Source organism: Rattus norvegicus, chromosome 3 (assembly GCF_036323735.1).
Source record: "Rattus norvegicus strain BN/NHsdMcwi chromosome 3, GRCr8, whole genome shotgun sequence".
Taxonomy (NCBI): domain Eukaryota; kingdom Metazoa; phylum Chordata; class Mammalia; order Rodentia; family Muridae; genus Rattus; species Rattus norvegicus.
In genome coordinates this window covers 43,236,263-43,260,392 of record NC_086021.1, presented here as the reverse complement: position 1 = coordinate 43,260,392, position 24,130 = coordinate 43,236,263, and the positions used below count along the sequence as shown (strand labels likewise).

Genomic DNA, 24,130 nt, shown 5'->3' with positions numbered 1-24,130 from the left:
CCTTACATCTGTAAGGAATAGTCAAATCAATTATGCCATGTTTGTTCATATGCATATTCATATATATATGAAAGTATATTTGTTTAGAAACAATTTTTAGTGACATAGAAAGATGCTTACTAGTGTATTAATTTGCCGCTGAGCTAAATCTACATCCCCAGTCCAATCAGTATTCATGAATTATCAGTCATGTCTCCAGGGTGCGTGTGTGTGTTTGTGGAGGGTAGAAAAAAACAAAATGCCTTCACTAATGGAGTTTTCTGTTTACCTACAAAAAACAATTATTAACAAAATAACTACTTAGATAGTATCACTTCAAAAACTGTAGCAAAACAGGGGCATATTTTTCTGATGTTTGGCATCAAAGGATTTGAGTTAATCTGAGATCTGATAAGATGTTTTTCTGAGAAAGTGCTGTGGTTAAGAACTGCAGTAGAATCCAGGCAGTGGTGGTGCACACCTCTAATCCCACTACTCAGGAGACAGAGGCAGGTGGATCTCTGTGAGTTTGAGGCCAACCCTGTCTACAGAGCAAGTCCCAGGATAGCCAGGACTATACAGGAAACTCTGTCTTGGAAAACAACAATAACAAAAACTAAAGTAGGAAGTTGTCCAGAGTAAGCATGCCAAGCAAAAGTCACGATTGTACTGTTGTCAGCAGGCCTGGCTACCGGGAGGATGAAGCCCTGTAGAACACTACACTAGGGGATGGAGGAACAAGAAGCACAAGAAAAAGTCAGGAAGGTGATCTTTTCCCAAGTGCACAGGAAACTAGCCAAGGGCAGGGCAAAGAGTGGAGTTGGTGAGGGCTGCATTTTGAGAAGGTCATTTTTTTATAATTTCTTTAAATTATTTTTTATTTTTTAGCTGTCATCCAAAGAAATAGGTTTCATTATGATACTTGCATATATACATATGCAGTATCTCACTGTGTAGTTCTGCCTGTCCTGAATCTCACTATGTAAACCAGGCTAGCCTTGAACTCACTGAGATCTGCCTACGTCTGCCTCCCAAGTGTTGCCACCACACTCAGCAATACCCTGTTTTTAAAAGCAAAACAACTAAAACTAGCAAACTCAAAAACAGGAACATAACAATCTCCGATTCCAGTGTCTTTGAGCTTATTCCTTAGAATTCAAAAGAACCAGGCGTGGTGGCACATGCCTATAATCACAGCCCTTAGAAGGCAGAAATAGGTGTTAAAACCATCCTGGGCTACACATAAGACCCTTTCCAAACAAACAGGAAGAAGAATGCATGAAACTACTACATTGGTTCTGTCCTAGGTCACGTGCTTTCAGTTACCTCCGCTTTGACAAATATTATCTCCTTTGCTCTGATCTAGAACTTGTTTCCTTCTCGCGTGTGTGGATAATGGGTGGTGACTATCTGGGGCTGTGGTGCAATTTTATAACACTTCTGGAAATTCAGTGCTGTGTCAAAACATTAAATATGTTCAGAAATGCCTGTATTGATGATTTGTTCTATACATCTTTTTAAATTTTTTTTTCTGTAAAATTCTTACATGAGGAAAATGTGAGTTTTGCTGATCTGCTAAGAGAAATACTAAATGGAATTATGGTGTCTCAATGGTAGAGCACTTGCCTAGCATGCATGAGGCCCGGGGCCTGATCTCTAGCAATGTATTATGTATGTATGAGTGAGGTACATTTTCATTTTGATTTTTGAGACAGGGTCTTTATGTAGCCCTAGCCATCCTGCATCTCTCTTTGTAGACCAGGCTAACCTCAAATTCAAAGAGATCTATCTGCCTTTGCCTCCCAAGTGTTGGGATTAAAGAGGTAAGCCACCATGCCCAGTCTAAGGTACAGTTTTGAAACTTCAGGCAATAATCTTTCAAACAACTCTCCTAACTAAAAGCATTTCTACTTTATTTTATAAACCTCTTCTTTATTCTGTCATTACATGTGCCTAGGTCTTCTGTAAAACTATTATTGAAAATAGAGAAGGATGCACTTTTTTTTTTTTTTTTCCGGAGCTGGGGACTGAACCTAGGGCCTTGCACTTGCTAGGCAAGCGCTCTACCACTGAGCTAAATCCCCAACCCCAGAAGGATGCACTCTTAAATACTGTGTAGTGCCAGAACACTGAGGAGATTATAAAGTGTGAATCCAGACATAGCTCAGCTTAAGCAAATGTTGCCATGATTTGTAGGGCTGTGCTTTTGTAACTTTTGTTGCTTTTTTAAAACTATTTGGGGTAATTAATGCATTATGATGGAGAAACCTAAGCACTGTTAACTGTACAAAGTAGAGATTAAGAATAGGAGTGTCATTGCATAATTTTTTGCCACATTTGCCTTTTGAAAGTCTTGTGATTAAATACTAAAGAGTAAAATATGAGCTGTCTCTGGGCATGGTGGCTCAGGAGGCCTTTAATCCCAGCACTTGGAAAGCAGAGCTAAGAAGCTCTCTTGAGTCAAGGTCATTGTAGTCTATATAGCAATTCTAGGTCAGCTAAAGATACATGATAAGAGCCTGTCTCAAACAAACAAAGAAAACCAACCCACCCATAGACAAAGAACTATAGGCAAACTAAGGAAGGCTGACAGTGGGAGAAGTCTTCCTTGAGGTTGTGCCCCCTAGTTGGTTATCCAATACAAAGGGGTCAGCGGTGAAGTCATAGACATATAAGCAACACTAAATGGACTGCGCAGGTTGTATTTTTATATTTAGGTGCATACGTACACACACATCCCAATAACAGTTAAAGAAAAAGAGGGCATGATTTCAAGATGGATCAAGAACGTGGGAAGGATTAGAGGGAAGAGAGAAGGGGAAAGATGTAACTTCTTTTTTAAAAATGAATGTATGTATGAATGTATATTTTAAAATCATCTGTTATTAAATATACCTAAAAGTCAAGAGTAATAATGTGATCAAAGATCAGAAGTTCTACTTATTCCATAAATGACCAGGTACGTTTTTCTTTCAGGTCAAATTCAGCGAATTAACTGTTGACATGTTCCGGATGTTACAAGCCTTGGAAAGGGAGCCAATGAATTTAGCTTCCCAGATGAATAAGCCGGGAATACAGGTGATCATTTACCTGACTTACTTCTTCTGCTTCTCTTAGGGGCACCAGAGTAAATAAAAAATGCTCTTAACCCAACCATGGGTGCCTCACACCTGTGATTACGGCACACTAGATAGCCAAATGGTAGAATTATTGAAAATTAGAGGCCTGCCTGAGCTACATAATGAGTTCCTGTGATAAAACAAGAGCTCTCTTGATAAGACACAGTTGATAAGCACAATCACAGACACTGAAGAAAATTAGGATATCTGATGGAAAGGATTAGGAATGTGGACACTCAGCTGTCACATACCACTTATGTGTCGTTTTATGTCATTTATGGTGTGTCACCAATAGGAGCCAGCTGACAAGCCTACCAGACGAGAAAACCCACACAAGTATCTACTCTACAAACCGACCTTCAGCCAACTGTATACATTCTTAGCAGCGTCTTTTAAGGTTTGTGTGACCTCTTGCTGTAGTGGGAAGAGTGTGCTCAAGGTGGACTTGGTCACTCTTCAGATGCCTGACTAGAAGTAATGTATGAATATACACTAATGCTGGTCCAGTAGGTCATTCTGACTCTTTCAGTTTGGGTAGTTGTAGCTGCTTATGATATGAATAATTTATATTCAACATCAGTCAGAGGGCTTTGGTTAATTATTCTATCCTCTCTGGAGTTTTATTGCTAAACAGCTTTGGGCTTACTACTCAATGCAAAACTGAAAAACAAGAACATGGTGTGTAGCATTCATGTGCTCAGGCAGCTCTGTGAGACAGTGTGACTGTCTGATAGAAGGATGTGGTAAATGCCTGTAATCCTGCCTTTGGACAGGAGTTAGAGGACCTCTTGGGCCACACAGTAGAGTTCAAGGACAACCCAGGTATATCAGTACACAACAAGGTTGAGGCCAGTGTGAGCTTTATACAGCCTCAAGGAAAAAAAAAAGAATGCTGGGAACCTTAAGTATTATTTTCCCATAGTTGACATAGAGGAAGGCATGGAGGGGAGTTTGCCTTCTTTATTACCAGTGGAGATCTTTCTCCCTCAGTTTTATATTTCCAGAGAACACTTCTCTAACAGATGGGCAGTTGCAAGTAGAAAATGTATTCACAGCTTTGGGGACAGTTATGCAGTGTAGATTATAGTGAATCTCTGCCATGCGATTTTACATTGGAACAAGTGGAAACGTGATAGCAGCAGTGTGTTAAAAGCCATCATTTTCCCCCACAGCCTTAAATTGTGCTGAACATTAAATAAAGCTGTGTTGTTTTTCCTGTCTGGTTTTGTATATGTGGTTTTCTTTCATTTCAGGAGCTGCCTGCCAATAGTGTGCTTCTGATTTACCTGTCAGCCACTGGCGTTTTCCCCACAGGTCGTTCTGATGGTGAAGGTACAATAAAGGAATGCTCCCACTGTGAGCAGGGCTTGAATTATCTCTGTTTTCTACAAGACAATGGCGCACAGACCAGAGACCACCTCAAACTTTCCAAAAAAGCTTCAAAATTTAAAACCTGGTCTGTTTGTTTAGTGACAGTATTGGAGAGGACCTGGTTAATTCTCTGTGCTCATCTTGTATTCCTTGAAGTCCAAAAATCTTGACACAATACTTATGTCAAATGCATACTTCACTGTCAAATTTATCATACTTAGATTTATACATAAGCAGTTTGATGTTTGATACTGCAAAAGATTATGGAATCTGCCAGCGTATTTACTTAACATCATTGAATCACTGTAAGCTTTTAATATATTTGGGGATCTGGTCAGAGGCAGCATTATGGCTGAAAGTCTTTGTAGAAATCAGTGTACTTTTGTAACTATGAAAGTTCAAGTCCTTGTTATAATTTTATTTTCAATCCTTTTTTTTTTTTTTTTTTTTTTTTAGTTGTTGTTACAACAGATTCAGTCCATGCAATATTGGGATGCTGCTTCAGAATAAAACCTTAAATTATCAGAATATACAAGCCCAGAGATTGTTCAGACTAGATGAGCAATTCAGATATGAAGGACTTAAATCTTTGGAGAAAAATAGTTTTAACATTTTCAACATTCTCCTCCTCATTTGTCTGTGGCAATTGGCATTCCTTTATAAAATGCATGACCTACCATCTTCCTTGCATGACCTACAAAGTAGTAAAATGTTACAGTTGAAACAAAGCAAAGCAAATCGCTATAGTCTTTACATTGCAGTGGTTTTTGAAAGGTCTGTGATCCAACTGTGATGTGATGGGCTGGGGTGTAGCACTTACAGGCATGCACAAGGGAGAGAGAAGGCAACATGCGTAACTGCCTTAGTTCTTATTTAAACGTTAGTGTCTTTACTTGTATTTAAGTATTTGTCTGAAAACATTTTATTAAGGCAACTATTTTGGGTCTTCCACATTAGACTTTTAAATTTTGTAATTAGTATAGGTAATAAACTGAATGGCCCTTTCTCAGAGATTATCTGATCATCCTACAATCACTATTCAACTTAGACAAGAGTTAGCTAACTCTTATGACCAATTGGGAAAGGCTAACATGTAAATCAGAATTTTAAATTTCTATTAATAGTAGAATAATTAACTTTTTATGTACTGGAATTTGGCAGAATAGTTCATAAAATAAAGTTTTGTTAATCAGAATTCAAGTTAATTCTAATCTTTCTTCAAATTTTTCACTTAGTAGTTAATTTAAAATTATCTTTACTGGATCAGGTACTATAGTGTATCCCTATACTGCCAGCTCTCAGAATGCTAAAGCAGGAGGATCACTTAAGTCTAGGAGCTCAAGCCTGAGCAACAAGATAAGACCTGGATATATATCATGAATATATATCATATACTAAATATATATACATATATATATACTTAAATAGAGATTTCAGTTTGTAATTATCAGCTTTCTTTATAAAATACTTTTATTAAACCAGATATTGAATTTCACATCATGTACCACAGTCCCACTCATCTCCCCGTTCTCCGTATCTGCCCTCTACCCTTGCAACCTCTCCCCTCAAAAAAAAAAAAAAAAAAAAAAAAACAGAAAATCTTGCCCTGGAAGCTGTGGTGTGTCACACAGTACACCCCTTTGTCCATGCAGCTTTCCTTGTAAATGTTCACTGCAATTAGTCATTGTTCTGCTTTGAGGCTCTGGCTTCTGGCTATACCATCAATACTGGGTCCTCACTATGACTCTTCTCAGATATCCTGTAAATGTTATTTTAAACTCCCAGGTCCCCATCCCTTTTTACCACCCAAATAAATGGATTGCTATAGATTCTTGGTTTTGTTGTTGTTGCTGGAGATTTTGTTTGTTATGTGTTTTTTTGTTTCGGGAATTTTTTTAAACAGAGTCTTTCTATGTAACCCTGGTTATCCTAGCTTTTAATTAACAGTGAGCTTATATAGACCTGGCTATCAGTAGTGGCCTCTGTAGACCAGGCTGGCCTCTAACTCACAGAGATCCATCTGCCTCTGCCTCCTGAGTGCTGGAATTAAAGACCTGTGCCACCATGCCTGGCTGTAGATTCTTACTTTGTTTCTCATTATGTTATATTTGAAAAGCTAGTAAATGGACTGGAGAGATGGCTCAGCAGTTAAGAGCACTGACTGCTCTTCCAGAGATCCTGAGCTCAATTCCCAGCAACCACATGGTGACTCACAACCATCTGTAATGGGATCTGATGCCCTCTTCTGGTGTGTCTGAAGACAGCTACAGTATACTCATATATGTAAAATAAATAAATATTAAAAAAGAAAAGCTAGTAAATAATTTAGTCATTTTTTAAACCATTGAAGTAGGCAATGTGCTGAAATAATGTAATTATTGCATTATAATAAAATGTTAAATTTAAAGATAAACACTCTGTGATTGTATCAAAGGGAGATTCACTGATACTCTTGTAACTGACCATCAGATCACTTGATGTTACCCTCCAGTTGAGTTCTAGGTTTCTTGCTTTTGTTCTTTTAGGTCCTTATGACTTTGGAGGTGTACTTACTAATAGTAACCGGGACATTATCAATGGAGATGCAATCCACAAACGAAATCAGTCTCACAAAGAAATGCACTGGTATGTATTCTAGTGCCTGTTTTCGTTCTAGGCATCAAAATTCTCTTAAACAGTGGGCTTATCTAATAATACTTTATATTAAATCTCAGCTTTTCATACTGAAAAGCAGAAAAGGGAAATTAGGCCTGTGTATGTTTCAAATTATTCGTGTCATAGTTAAGATTCCCAAGCAAAATATGATACTGCTACTCACCTTAGTTTTAAATTATTTATTTTAGAAAATATAAAAGATATATAAAAAATACATGTACAGAATCACTAATCATCTGAGACATGCAAATTAAAACCATGAGAAGTTATTACTTAGCATCTGTTAGGGTGGTTGTTGTAAAACACAAGTATTGTTAAGGGGGGGCAGGGGGGGAAGGTGTGAGTGTCCTTAAAAACTTTTGGGAGAATATAATTTGATTGATACAATTATTAAGGAAAATAGTATGGGTTTTCCTCCAAAAGTTAAAAATAAGGGCCAACGAGATGGCTCAGTAGGTGATTGCACTTGCCACCAAGCTTGATGACCTGAGTTCAATCCCATATACCTACAGAATAGAAGGAACACTAGATCTCCACAAGTTGTTCTCTGACCTCCAAATTAGTAGTGGGGGGGGGGGGGTTTCCACACATGATGGATGGATGATGGAAGGTAGGTAGGTAGGTAGGTAGATAGATAGATAGATAGGTAGGTAGGTAGGTAGATAGATAGATAGATAGATAGATAGATAGATAGATAGATAGATAGATAGATAGATGGATGTAAGCAGGTTTAAAATACGCCAAGTATAATGGCATATGCCTTGTGGGGGGGACTTCCCACACATGAGAGGTAGGTAGGTGAGTGGATGGATGGATGGATGGATGGATGGATGGATGGATGGATGGATGGATGGATACAGGTTTAAAATAAGCTGAGTATAATGTCATATGCCTATGATCCTAGCAATTGGAAGTACAAGACAGTCTACGCTTCATAGCAAAGCCACTCACGTCTCCAGATGAGTTCTCTGTGAGTTCTAGGACAGCCATGGCTGTGTAGAAAAACCGTCTCAAAAAAAAACAAAAATTTTTTTTTTAAAAAGCAAAAGAAGGAGTTGGGGATTTAGCTCAGGGGAAGAGCGCTTACCTAGCAAGCGCAAGGCCCTGGGTTCAGTCCCTAGCTCCGAAAAAAAGAAAAAGAAAAAAAAAAGCAAAAGAAGAGGAAAATTGGGGCTAAAGCGATACCTCAAGAATTAAGAGTATATACTGCTTTTAGGAAAGTCCGGTGCTGGGCAGTTTACAGCCATTTTAACTCCAGCTCAGGGGGACTTTATAATGCCTTTGGCCTCTGTGGACCTCAGTTAGCACTTACATGTACAGACACACATACACATGATTTTTTTAAAGTATTTTTTTTTCTTTTTTTCTTTTTTTCGGAGTTGGGGACCGAACCCAGGGCCTTGCGTTTGCTAGGCAAGCGCTCTACCGCTGAGCTAAATCCCCAACCCCTTAAAGTATTTTTAAAAAGGAAAATTATTTAGGTGCAAAGAAAAGCAAATATTGCCATATACAGAAATGTGGATAAATATTGCATAGTTCACTTACATGTAGAATTTTAAAATGTCTAACTCAGAGAAAAGGTCATTGTTAGAGACTAGAGACTGCAGATAATTATAAAGTGGTCATCAAGAGATAGAGGGGACTGGAGAATTGGCCCAGCGATTCAGAGCGTATATTCTGCCAGAGGAAACCAGTTTGTTTCCAGCACCTGTCAGGTGGCTCACAGCTGCCTACCTGTCCAGAGGATCTGACATCCTCTTCTGACATCCATGGGCACCTGCACTCATGTGCACATATATACACCTAAACATGTAATCAACTATTAAATCATAAAATGATAGAAACTTTGGACTATAACTTTGGTATCTGTTCTCTTGAGCAACAGAACTTAAAGAATGAATGTATGTATGGGGGAGGGTATTTATTAGACTGACTTATAATCTGTGGTCCAGCTAGTCCAACTGTGGCTGTCTGGCAATTGAAAGTCTAAAATTTGAGTAGTGGTTCAGTCCACAAGGCTGGATATCTCAGCTGGTCTTCAGTATACACCAGAATGGCAAAGAAGTGGGCCCTAATGCCAGTGAAGGAGTGGACTAGCTAGCAAGAACAAGCAGGCAGAGGAAGACAACTGCCTTCTTCTATGTCCTTATGTAGTCTCCCAGCAGGAGGTGTAGCCCAGATTAAAAGTGGGTCTTCCCACCTCAAAGATGAGATTAGAAGTGACTCCTTCCACATCAAGTTATTTAATTAAGAGAAGAATCCATCACAGGTGTGCCCAGACATTTAGGTTCACTCCAAGTATAGTCAAAATGACAACCAAGGTCACAGTGTTATTTCTTTGAAATTTGCTAAAAACTACTTAGAGCCAAAAATGGAGCAGATATGTCATTAATTTAGTGTGGTAATCATTGTACAGTATGTATATAATTTTCATATTCCAATTAAGCCAAAACCTGATGAACTCTGAGGTGGGATGGTAGTCACTAACCAGTAAGATACCTGTTTTGCTTTGCTGTGGACATTTACATTAGTACTGGTACAGATGTACACATTGTCTACTTTGAAATGACGATAAAGAGTATGCATGCCAAAAACTGTAATTCACAGCCGAGGCTTTTGAGTACATGTTCCTGGACTTGGACATTACAGTCCACTGATCTGTATTAGCCCAGCTAATCTGCATATTTAACAGGCAGCCCAGATGATTTACATAAAGTGTCCAAATAGAAGATAAAGATTTCCTTCTTTCTTGTGTTGAAGTTAGATCCTGGTTCTTCCTCTCAGTCCCATGCTCCCTGAAATAAGGCTCAAATTCAAAGTATATTTACAAATACCTTAGCCTTACAGCTAGGCTCTTTTCTGACTAGATCATAACTTAAGATAAAATATTTATTCTAACCTACATTCTGCCTTGTGGCTGGCTGAGCTCAGGTACCATGAATCCATCTTGTTTCTTCACATCTTCTGGGCTTCGCTCTGGCTCTATCCCAGAATCCTTTCTGCCTCCTGGGTGGCCCACCACTATTTCCTGCCTAAGCCATAGGCAATAGACTTTTCAATTGATAGGTAATACATCCATACAATATATAAAATATTCTCTACATTCTTGTTTGGAATATGTCTAAGGATGCAGAGAGCTGGGCCAACACTTAGGAGCACTTGATGTTTTTGTGGTGGTCCTAGGTATGGGTCCTAGCTCCCTCATAGTGGTTCACAACCATCCTTAATGCCAGTTCCAAGGGATATGATTACCTTTTCTGATGTCTAAGGATACCAGGCATGCACGCGCATGCACGTGCACGCACGCACACAGAGAGACAGAGAGAGAGACAGACATACAGGCAGGCAAAATACTCAGATATATAAAATAAATAAATCTTTAAAAGTTATTAGAAAACATCTTTAAAATATATGATGCATTTTAAGAGCCATTGAAGTATGAATACAGTTATATTAGTCTATCTTAATTTCAAACCACATTCTTGGAAAGAACTTTTAAATACTACAAAGCAGTTATATGTGTGAGGCCTACTTCTGAGGTTTTCATACCAGGGGTTAGTCATGTTTACATGTGGGTAATTTTTAGCTGAGGGATTCATTTGTCTCACTGATATTGCCCATACTGCTCTTGAATTTCAGGACTCAAGTTGTTCCCCTCATTGAGTCTCCTACATACTGGGGTGGAGTGGTAATACACCACTGCACCATTTATTTAGAGAGTCTTAAATAACAATTGTTTTTGAACTTTTTTCCAGGTAGAATCAACATGTCCCAGTATACATATCTATCTTTGTGTGTGTTTGCTCCTTAATTCTTGTTTTTCTTGTAATTCTGTATGGGGAAAACCAAACTGTAAAATATAATTTTTGAGACTTGACCATACAGTTACACAATCCCTCACTGTTTTTTCTGCAGCCTTCATCCTGGAGATCTGTATCCATTCACAAGGAAACCCCTGTTCATCATTGTGGACTCCTCCAATAGTGTTGCCTACAAGGTGAGTCCCTAGAGAGCTATTGTACACTCTGGGAATATAGCAGTGACCTCAGGGTCCCCACTTCTAACATATGCCCTTTTATTTTGCTTTGTTTTGCTTCTTTAATTTTACAGTTTGTATTTAGTGTTTCTTTTCTTTTGAGGTTGTGCATGCTAGTCAGGATCTGATGCTATGAATAGAAACAAGAAGAAACGCATGAATGGACTCTCAGTGGAAAATAATAAATCCTCCTGCAGGAAAAAAATTTTCAAGATTTCCAAGATCTCTGGTGGGAGGTTTATTTTTGTTATATAACCCAGTCTGTTTTTCTTTACAGAGCTAGACATAATATGGGTGGCTTGTTTTCTAGTTTTAAACACTTTCCTTTTCTGCATACCTAATTTAATGCACATATAGTTTAAATGAAACCCCATCTCATGTTATACAGTAATGATCTTAACTATTAACAATTTTACATATGCTTTGTTTTTCCACGACTAAGCCTAAATGGGGTTTAACCTGGAAGTACTTTTGCAATGTTTTGCTTTTGAAACAAACCCTAAATGACTCTAAAAGCAGTATTAGCAAAACACTTTGAAGTCATCAGAATTCAAGCTGTAATAATTTATAGTAAAGCAAAATAGGCTTAAATTAGAGGAACACATGTCCATACTGGACTGGGTGCTTGCTTCTGCTCCTGAAAGCTTCTTCTGTTGTGGGTTTCAACATGAATGGAGAAGCAAGCATTACTCAATTTATCTAGCATGGCAGTGGAAATGACTTGAGTAGCCAAGAATGGCGACCCCACATGTATGGTTTTCATTCTCATGTTTACTTCCGTTTTAAAAATTAAACCTGTCCAAGTATGATGGCACACACCTTTAATCCTAGTATTCAGGAGGCAATGGCCAGTAGATCTCTGTGAGTTCAAGGCCAGCCTGGTCTGCAAAATAAGTTCCAGAACAGCCAGGGCTACACAGAGACCCTGTCTTTAAAAACCCAGTGAATTAATAATAAGGAAGGAAGCAAGCAAGCCTGAATTCTAAGAGCATTTAAACAGAGAAACCCTGTCTTGAAAACAACAAATGAATGAATGAATGAATGAATGAATGAATGAATGAATGAATGAATGAAATAGCCTAAATTCTAATAGCATCTAACCCACCCTAATTTTTTTTATTTTGTAGCATGTTTCTTGCTGCGCATTTTGTTAAGTTCAGTGTTCGAATTTTTGATTTTTAGGAAATTTGATCTGTGTACTTTCTTAGTTTGTTTATGTGTATGTATCTGTTGGGATGTGAGAGGGGTGGGAAGGCCCTAAAGGAAGGCCAGAACAGGATTGTGAGAGTTTAGGGCAGCTTGGGTTGTACTTCTCAAACTTAAAACCTAGACAAGAAGGTCCATCATATAAATACATAAATTACATATACATAAAAGTTCTTTAAGAGTAGTACAGAAAACAGAAAAATCAATAAAATAATTCAAGAAAATGGCCACTTTCCATACTGAAAGAATTCATCAACCAAAGAAGTTGAAAGTGCACCCAGATCAGGACCCTGTCTTTTTTCCTTGATACAGATACAGCTAGAGAATTAGATGTATGTTTGCATATAATAAATATATGCACACATAATAGACATATAATTGCCTTTTTCTCATGTTTGAAATGTCTTCTCATACCCTTGGGAACATGTGATTATTTCACTTGCGTATGTTATTTTACTGTGTGTGTGTTGTAAGTTAGGGCCTCACATCCTGCTAGGTGAATGCTTTACCTAGCTACACATCAGCCACAGAAATCTATCTTATATTCCTTTGTTCCGAGTTATGTTTCTTTTTGCCTCTTTTATATGAAACTTCTTTCAGAGTATCATAATCCTCACTTTTCTGGTTCTGTTTTAGAATGGAGGCAGAAACTCGCTGAGTGGATAGGACTTTATAATTGAGAAAGGCCATGTAGCTCGGTGGTAAACTCTGTATCAGGTCTTTAGGTCTTCCTTTATGCTTATATCATAGTTATCAGATACAACTCATTATTCTTCCCAGAATTTCAAGTTCTAGCTATCAGCATATGTATGCTTTCCTGGATGTGTGCACTGTGGCTGTTCACTACATATATTCTTGTCTTCCCCTGCCTCGCATTTAAATTCTTAATAAGGACATGTTGAATGATAAGGTGACAATACTGTATCCTTCTCCGTATGGAATCTTTATTTAGTATTAATGTCCTGTGTAATTCTTGTTTCTCACTCCAAATTCCTGTTTTATTCTGCTCTTGAAAGAAAAGGGGCTTTGCATGTTGGTATAAGTTTCCTGGCAGAAGAAGGAAGTGACTGATAGATCAATTTCTGCGTGACAGCTAGGACCCGTAGTTTGCCTAGCATGTTTCCTTTAGGGTTAAAGTGGAAGTTCCCAATAACTTTGGCAAATTCTTTTTTTTTTTTTTTTTTGGTTCTTTTTTTTTTCGGAACCGAACCCAGGGCCTTGCGCTTCCTAGGCAAGCGCTCTACCACTGAGCTAAATCCCCAACCCGGCAAATTCTTTTTAGTCGTACTTTCTTTCCTTTGGAGGAAAAAATGATTCATTGTGAACATTGAAAATTTTAAGTGTTGGGTCTCTGCCAGTGCAAATGATTTACCTGTCAAAATCAGGTTATCACGAAACAGGCTGGGACTAATGTGTTTCATGTGTGCATATTGCTTTACTCTAGTATGACTTTTTAACTACATAGTCAGTTATACCTGGTCTCCTGCCAGCACCCCTCAAATCCTAGAATTCTTTTTTTCTCTTTTAAAATTACTTCTCTTAGTTTTTAGTAATCTGGACTTAATCTGTGGTGAGGAAACATTTGGTTGAACATGTCAGGGTCTCTTAAATGATTTGAATTGTTAGGTTGGAGTTTCCATTCATGGTAATGACAGTTATCAGCCATTATCTCTTTACTTACTGACTCTTTTTTTTTTTTTTTTTTTCTTTTTCTTTTTTTCAGAGCTGGGGACTGAACCCAGGGCCTTGCGTTTGCTAGGCAAGCACTCTACCACTGAGCTAAATCCCCAACTCCTACTCACTGATTCTTGACCTCCCTCTTCTCTTCTCCTGGGACCCTTTCAGGCTTTCCACATTTCTTAGTTCCCTTAGTATTGTCCATCACTGTGTTCCCGCCTGCTTTTGTTCTCTGTCTCTTTAGCAGTGTCTAACACATTATTAATCCATCTTGAGTTTCATGAGTTTCATCTTGGTGTAAGTATTCTTTATATATTACATTGCTCATTATAGTTTACTATTTTTAGTTTTTGCTTTTACTTCTTTGAGCTCAATAAGCAGTTATTGGTCTTGTCTATCACGTAGTTCCTATACTTGAGTCTACTTTTGCTATTTAAGATGACATTTTCAGTGTTTGTGTATGTTTGATTATTTTTAAATTTTTATTTTGTTTTTGTGTATACAGTGTGTGTGTGTGTGTGTGTGTGTGTGTGTGTGTGTGTGTGTGTGTGTGTGCTTTATTATCATTAAAATTGGAAGAACTTCATGGGGCCCGTTACAGGAGGGTTGTGTTTGCTTATACAGAACATCTAGAAGAACCACCAGCTTAGGACCCTTTTGGGGGTGTTATCTGGGTAGTAGATACTTGGGCTGAAGATTTATAGGAGAGCTGACCTGCAGGAACTAGTTTAGGGAAACAGTGTGTCCCAAACTTAATACCAGGACACATTACCCTACTGCTCTGTGAGAAATGGTTCTAATGGGAGAACATGTGAGTGTTGATTTTACTTCATTCTTCATTTAATGGTGTAGCCCTGTAGGATTCTTCTCTAATGTGGGCACATATGAATCCCTTGCCATCTCTGCCTTTTCTAGGTGTGGCATTTAAACCTAAATTCAAGTTACATAGTTTGTCTTAAGCTAGCCAAGGTCAGGCCTTAGCTTATTTTCCCAGTCTCTTCTAGTTGTTTTTCTTCTTATCTCTAACCGTCTTTGGAATGTCCCAGGGTTGCATCCTGTCCCTCTTACTTTGCAGCCATAGCTGACCCTCTTATGCTCATACTTAGTTTCATGACTTTATTACTGTTTCCTTACTGGCTTCTTCCAAGTGTGATACCTCCAGGTCAGACCTCTGTCTCTACAATTCTCTATATATTATATCTACCCACTCTGTGTATCCAGTTGAAAATTCTTCAAGCAATTGCAAACTAAAAGAAACAATCATGCCAAAGACAATTGTACCCGACTTCTACCTCTAGACTCCTTATCTTGGTTAGTGCCTGTTTTGCTTTTTATACTTGTTCCCTCCCTCTGAAAAGTCTTGCCTTTATTCTTGATGTTTGTCTCCTTCCCTCCTATATTATAAAACCTGATAAGATCTAAGTAAATGTCCAAAATCTCATGGACTCCACTATCAACCCAGACCATGATACAACTCACTTATCTGAGTTGTTGCAGCAGCTTCCCTCCGAGACGCGCCTGCTCTTCCTCCTGGGCCTCACCTTCTTTCTGTGCCCAGACTCTTCTCTGACTTCTCACCTCACTCCTTCAGAAGACAGATCATACAGGCATCTTTATCTCCTTTCTTTCCAGTCTCTGCAGCTGCACTGATTCCCTTCCTAGTTCTTAATATTCCAGGCAATCTTCTGCTCGGCTTTTTGCATTCTCTTCTTTCTACCTTAAATGCACTTTCAAAGGTACCTCATAAATTTCAGGTGTTTGAACAAATGAAATTGCTTGGGTGCTCGCTCGTTGCCATGTTTCAGGTTGCATGCCTTCTTCACCTTGTGACTTTACTGTTCTTCATAACCATAATAGTTAATAGTGTATAATGACAGCTGGTACTGTGTCTTCTCCTAAATATTTGATGTACTTGTACACATTTAATTATCACACAGATCATCTCTCACTTTCTTTTCTGTACTGTTTGAATGTATTAGGCAAGCTCTCTGCCACTGAGCTTTATCCCCAGCCCTCTCTTTCTGTTCTATTTGGACATTGCGGTCTCACTTAAGTTGCTTAGGTTGGCTTTGAACTTACTCCATAGCTCACACCAGCCTTGAACTTGTAATCTTTCTCTTAAGTAACTACAGGACTGTATCTTGAGGCCCACCATTGCCACTTTTATTGTCCACATTTGACTTACAAGAAAACCAAGGCACAGAAAGTTTAAGCATTTTGTAAACATTTTATTTTGGTGTTATGTGCATGAATATTTGCCTACATGCACATCTATACACCACCTGCTTATAGTGCCCATGGAGGCCAGAAGAGGGTGCCAGACTCCATGGAACCTGACTTACGCTTACAAGCCACTGTGTAGATGCTAGGAATTGAACCCAGGTCTTCTACAAGGAAAACCAGTACTGTTGAACATTGAGCCGTTTCTCTAGCACTAGTTGAAACATTTTTACCCGCGGTCACACACCCAAGTAAGTGGTAGCTTAGCTGGGTTTAAACAGTCTGATTATAAAACCTGTACTAGGGGACTGGAGAGATGACTCAGCAGTTAAGAGCATTGACTGCTCTTCCAGAAGACACAGGTTCAATTCCTAACACCCACATGGCATCTCATAACTATCTGTAATTCCAGTTCTGAGGGTCTGAGACCCTCTCATAGACATACATTCATGTGAGCAAAACACGAGTACACATTAAATAGAAATAAATAAATCATCTTAAAGACAAAAATAAAACTTTAATCCATTACATTTGGTCAGATTTTTTAAATTAATTAATAAATAATAAAATAAGCCTGTACCATTAATGTAATTGTTTGAATTCCATGTTCCGTATCCAAACTTCTTGTTAGCTTGAGGACTTACTTATCCCATTTACTGGGGCCCTGTCTGTATCTGCCACTTCCATCCCTGCCCACATGTCATCTTCAGGCAGACAGGGTTTTTTTCTGTTTCGTTTACTATCCTATCTCTACCATCAGAGACAGTGTCTGCTCTATCTCCTCAGTGAGTATTTACTGAAAATGGACCTTGTAAAAGAGCACTGTATCTACTGATAGAAGTTATTACTGAAGTTGTTCTGTTTCATAGCTTAGTTTGGTCTTGAACTTGAGTTCTTCCAATCTCAAGTAATAAGCATGAATCACCAGGCCTTGCATTTTGATTCAGTTTTTTAACTTCGAGGTTTTTAAAAGGGAGTGTTGTGTGGAGGATTGGGAGGGAATGTGTGTGGTGGTTCAGAGACCAGAAGAAGGGTATGTATCCCCTAAAGCCATAGTTCCAGGCACTTGTCAGCCGCCTGACGTGTCAGGGCTGCAGCCAAACTTCTTGGGTCCTCTGGATCAGTGGGGGTACTCTTAACTGCTGAGCTATTTCTCTAGCTCCTAAAATGTTTTTGTTTACATACACACGTACATGCACACACATATTGGGGAGTGGGTTATACATCGTGGAGTTCAGGACAACTTGAAGTCAGTTCTTTCCTTCTACCATTTGGTTTCTGGGGATCAAACAAGTTGTCAGAGATGGCTGAAAGCACCTTTACCTGCTGAGCCATTTTGCTAGGTATTCCTTGTTATTTCAGAGATAGAGTCTTTCACTGGGACCTAGGATTTGGCTATCACTCACTCTAGGTTAGTTGGCCCATGAGCCCCAAGTTCAACTGTCTTCCCAATGATGGTATTATAGTCACGTTACTGCATTTTGCTTTTTCTACATTGGTTAGATATTCAACTCAGGTCCTTAAGCTTATGTGGGAAATATTTTGCCAACCAAGTCCTAAAATTTAAATATAATCTGATATGTCAGACAAGGTCACCTGTGCCTATAGTTTCAAAGATTTAGGAGGTTGAGATGGGAGGTTCACTTGATCCAGTGAATTCAAACCCAGCATAAACAACATCACCAGACCCTGTATCTAAGTGAATGAAAAATATATACAACCCAGTATTGTCTATCAGAGGACCCTACAATAATCCTCAAATGCACATAATCTAAAAGAGGACTCAGTACTTAGCATATAATTATGTGAAGACTTAGTACAATAAGATGATAATAACAAAATCAGCAATGGATAAGAAATGTAGGGGATATACAAAACTAGATAAGATGGATGAAGCAAAGAAGTGCAGGCTGACAGGAACCAGATACAGATCTCTCCTGAGACACACAGGCAGAACATGGCAAATACATAGGCGAATGCCAGCAGCAAACCACTGAACTGAGAACGGGACCCCTGTTGAAGGAGTCAGAGAAAGGACTGAAAGAGCTTGAAGGGGCTCGAGACCCCATATGAACAACAATGCCAACCAACCAGAGCTTCCAGGGACTAAGCCACTACCCAAAGACTATACATGAACTGACCCTGGGCTCCAACCTCATAGGTAGCAATGAATAGCCTAGTAAGAGCACCAGTGGAAGGGGAAGTCCTTGGTCCTGCTAAGACTGAACCCCCAGTGAACATGATTGTTGGGGGAGGGCGGTAATGGGGGAAGGATGGGGAGGGGAACACCCATACAGAAGGGGAGGGGAGGGGTTAGGGGGCTGATGGACGGGAAACCGGAAAAGGGAATAACATTTGAAATGTAAATAAGAAATAGCCAATTTAATAAAAAAAGGGGGGGGGAGAAGAAAGAAAAGAAATGTAGGGGAGTCTAGAGAAAACCAGTTCTAAACTTCCAAGGTATTGGCCCAGTAGTCACACAGAATGCAACAAATTCCAACTGTGTGGATTGAGTACTTTGTTTTAGGCATGCTTGTTGCAGGGCTCTGAGTGCAGATTAGCTGGTAGAGTGTTTGCCTACCATTCATGAAGCTCTGGTTTGTATCCTCAGTACTTGGGACATAGAGACTAGAGGATCAGAAGCAGACCAACCTGGAATTTATGAAACCCAATCCCAACATTTTAAAGACTGACTTACTAGAGAACTAAAGTCAGGGTTTTTATTGAGAACTGATAACTAGGTTATCCTCTGCCAGGCTTCCAGAGGGAACATCAAGTATCAGAGAGAGAGAGAGAGAGAGGGAGAGGGAGAGGGAGAGGGAGAGGGAGAGAGTGAGAGTGAGTATGTGTGTGTGTGTGTGTGTGAAGACAGGTTGAGTACAGGCAGAAAGAGGAGACCTTGAGGAAAATGAATGACAATGCTGTCTACTTTAGAACTATCCAGATCAAGAGTAACACAGACTAGGACCCATAGGTATTTCCAAAATGTGGAATAATGCTGTGGTTGCTTTCTTTAGAGCTAGGAATGGAGGCCAGGACCTCATACACGATAGGTGAGCTTGAGAGGCAGGTTGTTTCTTTCTTTCATTAGTTTGTTTCTTTGTTTGGAGACATAGTCTTATGGAGCCCAGGCTAGCCCCAACTCCTGACCCTCCTCTCTCCACCTCCCAAGTGCCAGATTGACAATATTTCCATCTTTCACGGCATAGACTACTGTGCTAGGTTTTTGATTTTTATATAACTGGCTTTATTAATCTTAGCAATAGCAATAATTAAGAAGAGCTGTCAGGCCACAAAAATACCTTGCTATGTTTTAGGACACCACCTTTACTGCTTGCCTTTTTCATTTAGATTTTTATTGACTAATATTCATCCAAATATATAGCATAAGGTATGGAAACAGTATGTTTTTTCTAGAGTGGAAAAATCACTATGTTAACATATAGAAGACATACGTGTTTTCAGGTCCTTTTCTGAACTATTTATTCTGTTCCATTTGTTTTCTGCTCAGTCTTATACAAGTGCCACACATTTCAATTGCTGAAGTTTTAAAGTATACTTTAATATCTACTGAGTCTTCTTTTTCACTTTCCTGACTGATTTTACCATATAAATGTCAGCATTTTTTTTCTGTTTTTCTTTTTCTTTTGGGGGGGGGCGGGGGGATTGGTTTTTCATGACAGGGTTCCTCTGTGTAGCTGGCTGTCCTGGATCTTACACTGTAGACCGGGATGACCTTGAACTAACAGAGATCTACCTGCCTTCACCTCCCAAGTGCTGAAATTAAAGGCATACGCTACCACCGCCAAGCACAGTTTACTATTGTGGGGGAAATAGCAGTAGCTCTTCATTGAGATGAGTTAAAATTGTAATGCATCATTGTCATGGCACTTTAGGGTGGGTTTGTCAGTAGGAACATAGTGGGTCTTTCCATTTGTCTTGTTTTTACCCTTTAGAATTTTTAACTCTGGCTTATTCAGTTTCATCTTAGGAGAAAAAAAAAATATAGATATATATGTATATATGTGTGTATATATACATACATACATATATGGTTGCTTTACCAAATAATTTGTTATTAAAATTATACTTATAATAAGTCTGCCTTAAGAGAAATGATATCCTAAATTATGCAGTCTACTTGTCCACTCGAAGTCTAAATGTCCACTTAGTTCTTGCTGTCGTGAGCACTTCGGTATTATCCTGTGTGAGGTGTTGCCATGAGTCTCAGGAAGGGAAGTACCTTTGAGGCAGAAAGCTAAATCTTCTTGAAAATTGACCCTGGTGTATCTGGAGGGAACACTTTCTAGAGACCCAGATGACCTGTACCTGCAAAGCTGCCATTACTATCCACTATTATTGTAAAGATCAGTAGTCTACGTAGCAAACTTCACTGCTTTGGTGGCAGTCCTTTTTAGCAAGTTGGTATTGAGACATGAACCGTATGTCTGCAACTGCTGCTGTTCTCACGTCTGCTTATAACTTTAAAAACCCAATCTATACACTAGTGATGTACATTGGAAAATTACTAGGTAACTACAGTTTGTCAAATCTTTAATAAAAGTCTTAAATTCTTATATATTGCAGAATTTTACAAATTTGTTTGGACAGCCACTCGTCTGCCTTCTTTCTCCCACGGCATATCCAAAAGCTTTGCAAGGTAAGTTCTTGGTGCCTGTTACACCAATAGGTCTCAATGAATAAAGACTGTGTTTGTTATGACCTCCCATCATGATTAGACATGGATGTATGGTACTTGTAGCAAGTGTTAATCTGAAATATACTGGAATCCTTGTGGACAAGGCTTCCCTGATTGTGCTGTATATGGTTAGGCCTTGAGATAATTCATATCTGAAAAAGAGGTAGTTTGATCCTTGGTATTGGAGACCTCCTGGTTTTTTTAGATTTACAAATTCGTTCTGATTTTCTTGTCATTCCCATCCATTTAGCATGATTTTCTACATCTTTGATTGTGTGTGTACCTTAGGCATCCTTGAAGACCATAAAACTGCTGGTCTAGGAAACTTCTCAAGCCAGGTCAGAGTTAGGATACATGAATTGGCACAACTTCAAAGGCTTTTCTCTTTCTTTTCTTGTTTTGTTTTGTTTTCTGTGAATTTTTATCTTATACTTTTAAAATAAAAATTTCTTTAGAGTCCACCAGAAGGACAAGTTTGTTTGGGCCATTTTGCCAGTGGCTACAAAGAGAAGCCTTTTGCCCTTAGCATTTTGTCCTCAACAGGTTACACATAAGATCAAATTCTAACTCCCAGTCATTTCCTAGGTCAAATGCTAAGTGAAACTTCACACTGTCTTAGCAGTACTTGAACTGTTTCACTGTCTCCCTGACTGTGAATAGTGCTGATGTCTCTCTGTGGGAGATGGCATTTCACTGCTACTTCCCAGCCTGAAGCTCTGTCTGCTGACATAGTTTGACACAGGAAGTGATGGTCAGCACTTGAATGCCTGAGAGAAGCTGGAGACTTACACCGTTGTTTTAAGGTAAGTTCTGCTATTTAACAGGGAAAATCTTGTAGCAGTTCTAAGTTCACATAACCAAAGCCAAATCCTAAGGGATAGAACTTACCTTCAAACAACGGTAAAATTCTCCTGCTTTGAGGATTTTGCATCCTGTTTCTTATTGTTTCTGGAGGAACATAACCTCTTCCCACTACTAGAGAGTGCTGTCATCATCCTGTTCTAATGTCGTCTACCTGGTCAAGTATTAATACCAAAACTTAGAGAACTTATTGCGCCAAGGAGGAAAACACAGACTTAAGGATGCCAACTGAATTTGAGTCCCAACATAGCCTCTTGTTAATTAAGTGACTTTGGAATGTTATTAAGTCATTCTGTGCCTCAATTACTTCATCTATCAAATGGAAATAATAATAAGTACTTAACCCTGTAGCATAGTGCTAGGTATCTAGAAAGCACTCAGTATATGCTGTTAATAATTCATGTCCTTAATGGTTTTTTTTTTTTGTTTAGCATCCTATCTTTATACTATAAAATTTAGACTACAGATACTTTTAAAATTCAGCCACCAGACAGATTGAATATTCTTGTATTGAAAACATTCAGGATTTATTCAATAACATTGTTGCTGATGACATTTACAAAAGGGCTTGGGTACTCTAGCCACAAAATAGTAGATGTATTTGATAAAGTTCCTACATTTTTTTTATGTCTGTAGCTCTATCATTAGTCCAGACATACTTTATTCATTCAAAATAGTTTTTAAGATTTATTTGTCAGACTTTGTGCTAGGCACTGGGGAACAGCATTGCATCTGATCACAGTTCTTTCTTATAGAACCAATACCTAGTAGAAGGTAGAGATGAGCTACCAGGAGGAAGTACGGGAGAACACAAACGGAACTGTTACTAACACAGAGGAGTAAAGCAAGGGGAGGGTGGTAGATGGGGATGAGGAGTAACTGAACAGCAATGTTCCAGCCAAGAAATGTGTCATAGCCCTGAGCTATGAGAGCCCGTAAAACACTTAGAGAAGTTAAAGTAGTGCCCATGGCTGAAGGGACTGTGATTGAATGTAAAAACCCTTTCAGGATTGGTGATGTGGCTGCAGAGATTTGAGTGAAGGATGCTCAACAGAGGAGGACGAAAGAGTGTGCACAGAGAATGAAGTAGAGGGACACTGAGAGAATCAGCAGGTGGCGGAGTTGGTAGCTCAACAGTGAACTAAATGTTGAGCCCTCAAATGCCGCAGGACTTGGTGGGAGACAGAAAGCAAGAAGACAGGAGTCTGTGACTCAGAAATTGGTAGAAATCCGGAGTCTTGATGAGAACCTGCACTAAAGAAGCATATGTTAAACTCAAGATCTTTTTGAGAATGAGGTTGAATCTAGCCCAATGCTACTGAGTAGAAATGTAGGATGAGTTACAGAGCTAGTGAGTATTATTAACAATATACCTTTGTGTACTAAGACATTGAAGTCTGGGATGCATTCGTAAATAGTCTTAGTGTGGAGTAGTCAGTCTTTGTGTACAGTGGATCACAGGACAGACAGCACAGAACCAAAACTAGAGAATTCAGTTGTAATCTTTGAAAATTAGGCATCTTCTGTGAGCATAAGTAGCAACTAATATTGTAGGAGTTGGTGAGATCAGCAGTATGTAGGACCAAAGAAAGGAAATGTTAACATTGAAGAGCCATCCAGAGAGCCAGATATGGTAGCACATACCTATCATCCCACACTTGGGAGGTAAAAAGACAGTAGGATCAGGAGTTCAGGGTTGTCCTTAGCTACTTCATGAGTTCAAGGCCAGCCTAGGCTCCATAAGACCCCATCTCAAAAAGACATGTGTTACAGGGAAAGAACAACAAATCATGAAAGTTGGCAGAGCAGATATATCATGGGTGTGTCGTGGACAGCACTTGCCACATTCAGATGAAGTAGATAGTTGTTCAGATAATAAAAATGTGTTTAACATTCATAATGAAGGAGGCTCAGTATTTTTATTTTATTTAGAAGGCAGTATGCCTAGGATGTGCTTTATGAAGAATTTACCTTGTTGAATTGTGATTTACTGATACAGCTTTAATTTTACACATTATCAGTATATTAAAATATTGCTAACCCTTTGTAAAATTCTTGTCTGTATGTAACATGTTTGTTATTACAGATCAGTCTCAGCGAGGTAGCCTCTTCACGCTCTTTTTGAACAATCCTCTAATGGCCTTCCTATTTGTGTCTGGATTGTCAAGCATGCGTAGAGGCCTGTGGGAAAAGTGTCAAGAATATCTTCGAAAAATCAACCGTGATATTGCCCAGCTACTGACCCATTCACGTTCAATAGGTACCCTGCTAATCTACCTGAACACTTAACAAAGCTTACTGTAGTGG

General features: G+C 38.9%; 1 protein-coding gene and 1 long non-coding RNA gene across 9 annotated transcripts in view; one reads left to right on the top strand and one right to left on the bottom strand.

The window, feature by feature from the left end:
- Positions 1-24,130, top strand: part of Scai (suppressor of cancer cell invasion) — a 112,074-nt gene that overhangs the window by 74,664 nt on the left and 13,280 nt on the right. For 3 of the 7 annotated variants that reach the window (NM_001399633.1, NM_001399635.1, NM_001399634.1), the window contains 7 exons: positions 2,956-3,057; positions 3,394-3,495; positions 4,352-4,430; positions 6,995-7,094; positions 11,040-11,121; positions 20,851-20,923; positions 23,910-24,083. In NM_001399633.1, the coding sequence (NP_001386562.1) occupies positions 2,956-3,057; positions 3,394-3,495; positions 4,352-4,430; positions 6,995-7,094; positions 11,040-11,121; positions 20,851-20,923; positions 23,910-24,083 (712 nt within the window). Of the gene's footprint in view, positions 1-2,955; positions 3,058-3,393; positions 3,496-4,351; positions 4,431-6,994; positions 7,095-11,039; positions 11,122-11,263; positions 11,390-20,850; positions 20,924-21,547; positions 21,766-23,909; positions 24,084-24,130 lie in introns of those variants that run through there. The other 4 variants (XR_010064694.1, XR_010064696.1, XR_010064695.1 and 1 more) reach the window with 4 other exon arrangements.
- LOC134486089 (uncharacterized) overlaps positions 1-24,130 on the bottom strand; it is an 81,580-nt gene that overhangs the window by 53,097 nt on the left and 4,353 nt on the right. The window lies entirely within an intron of this gene.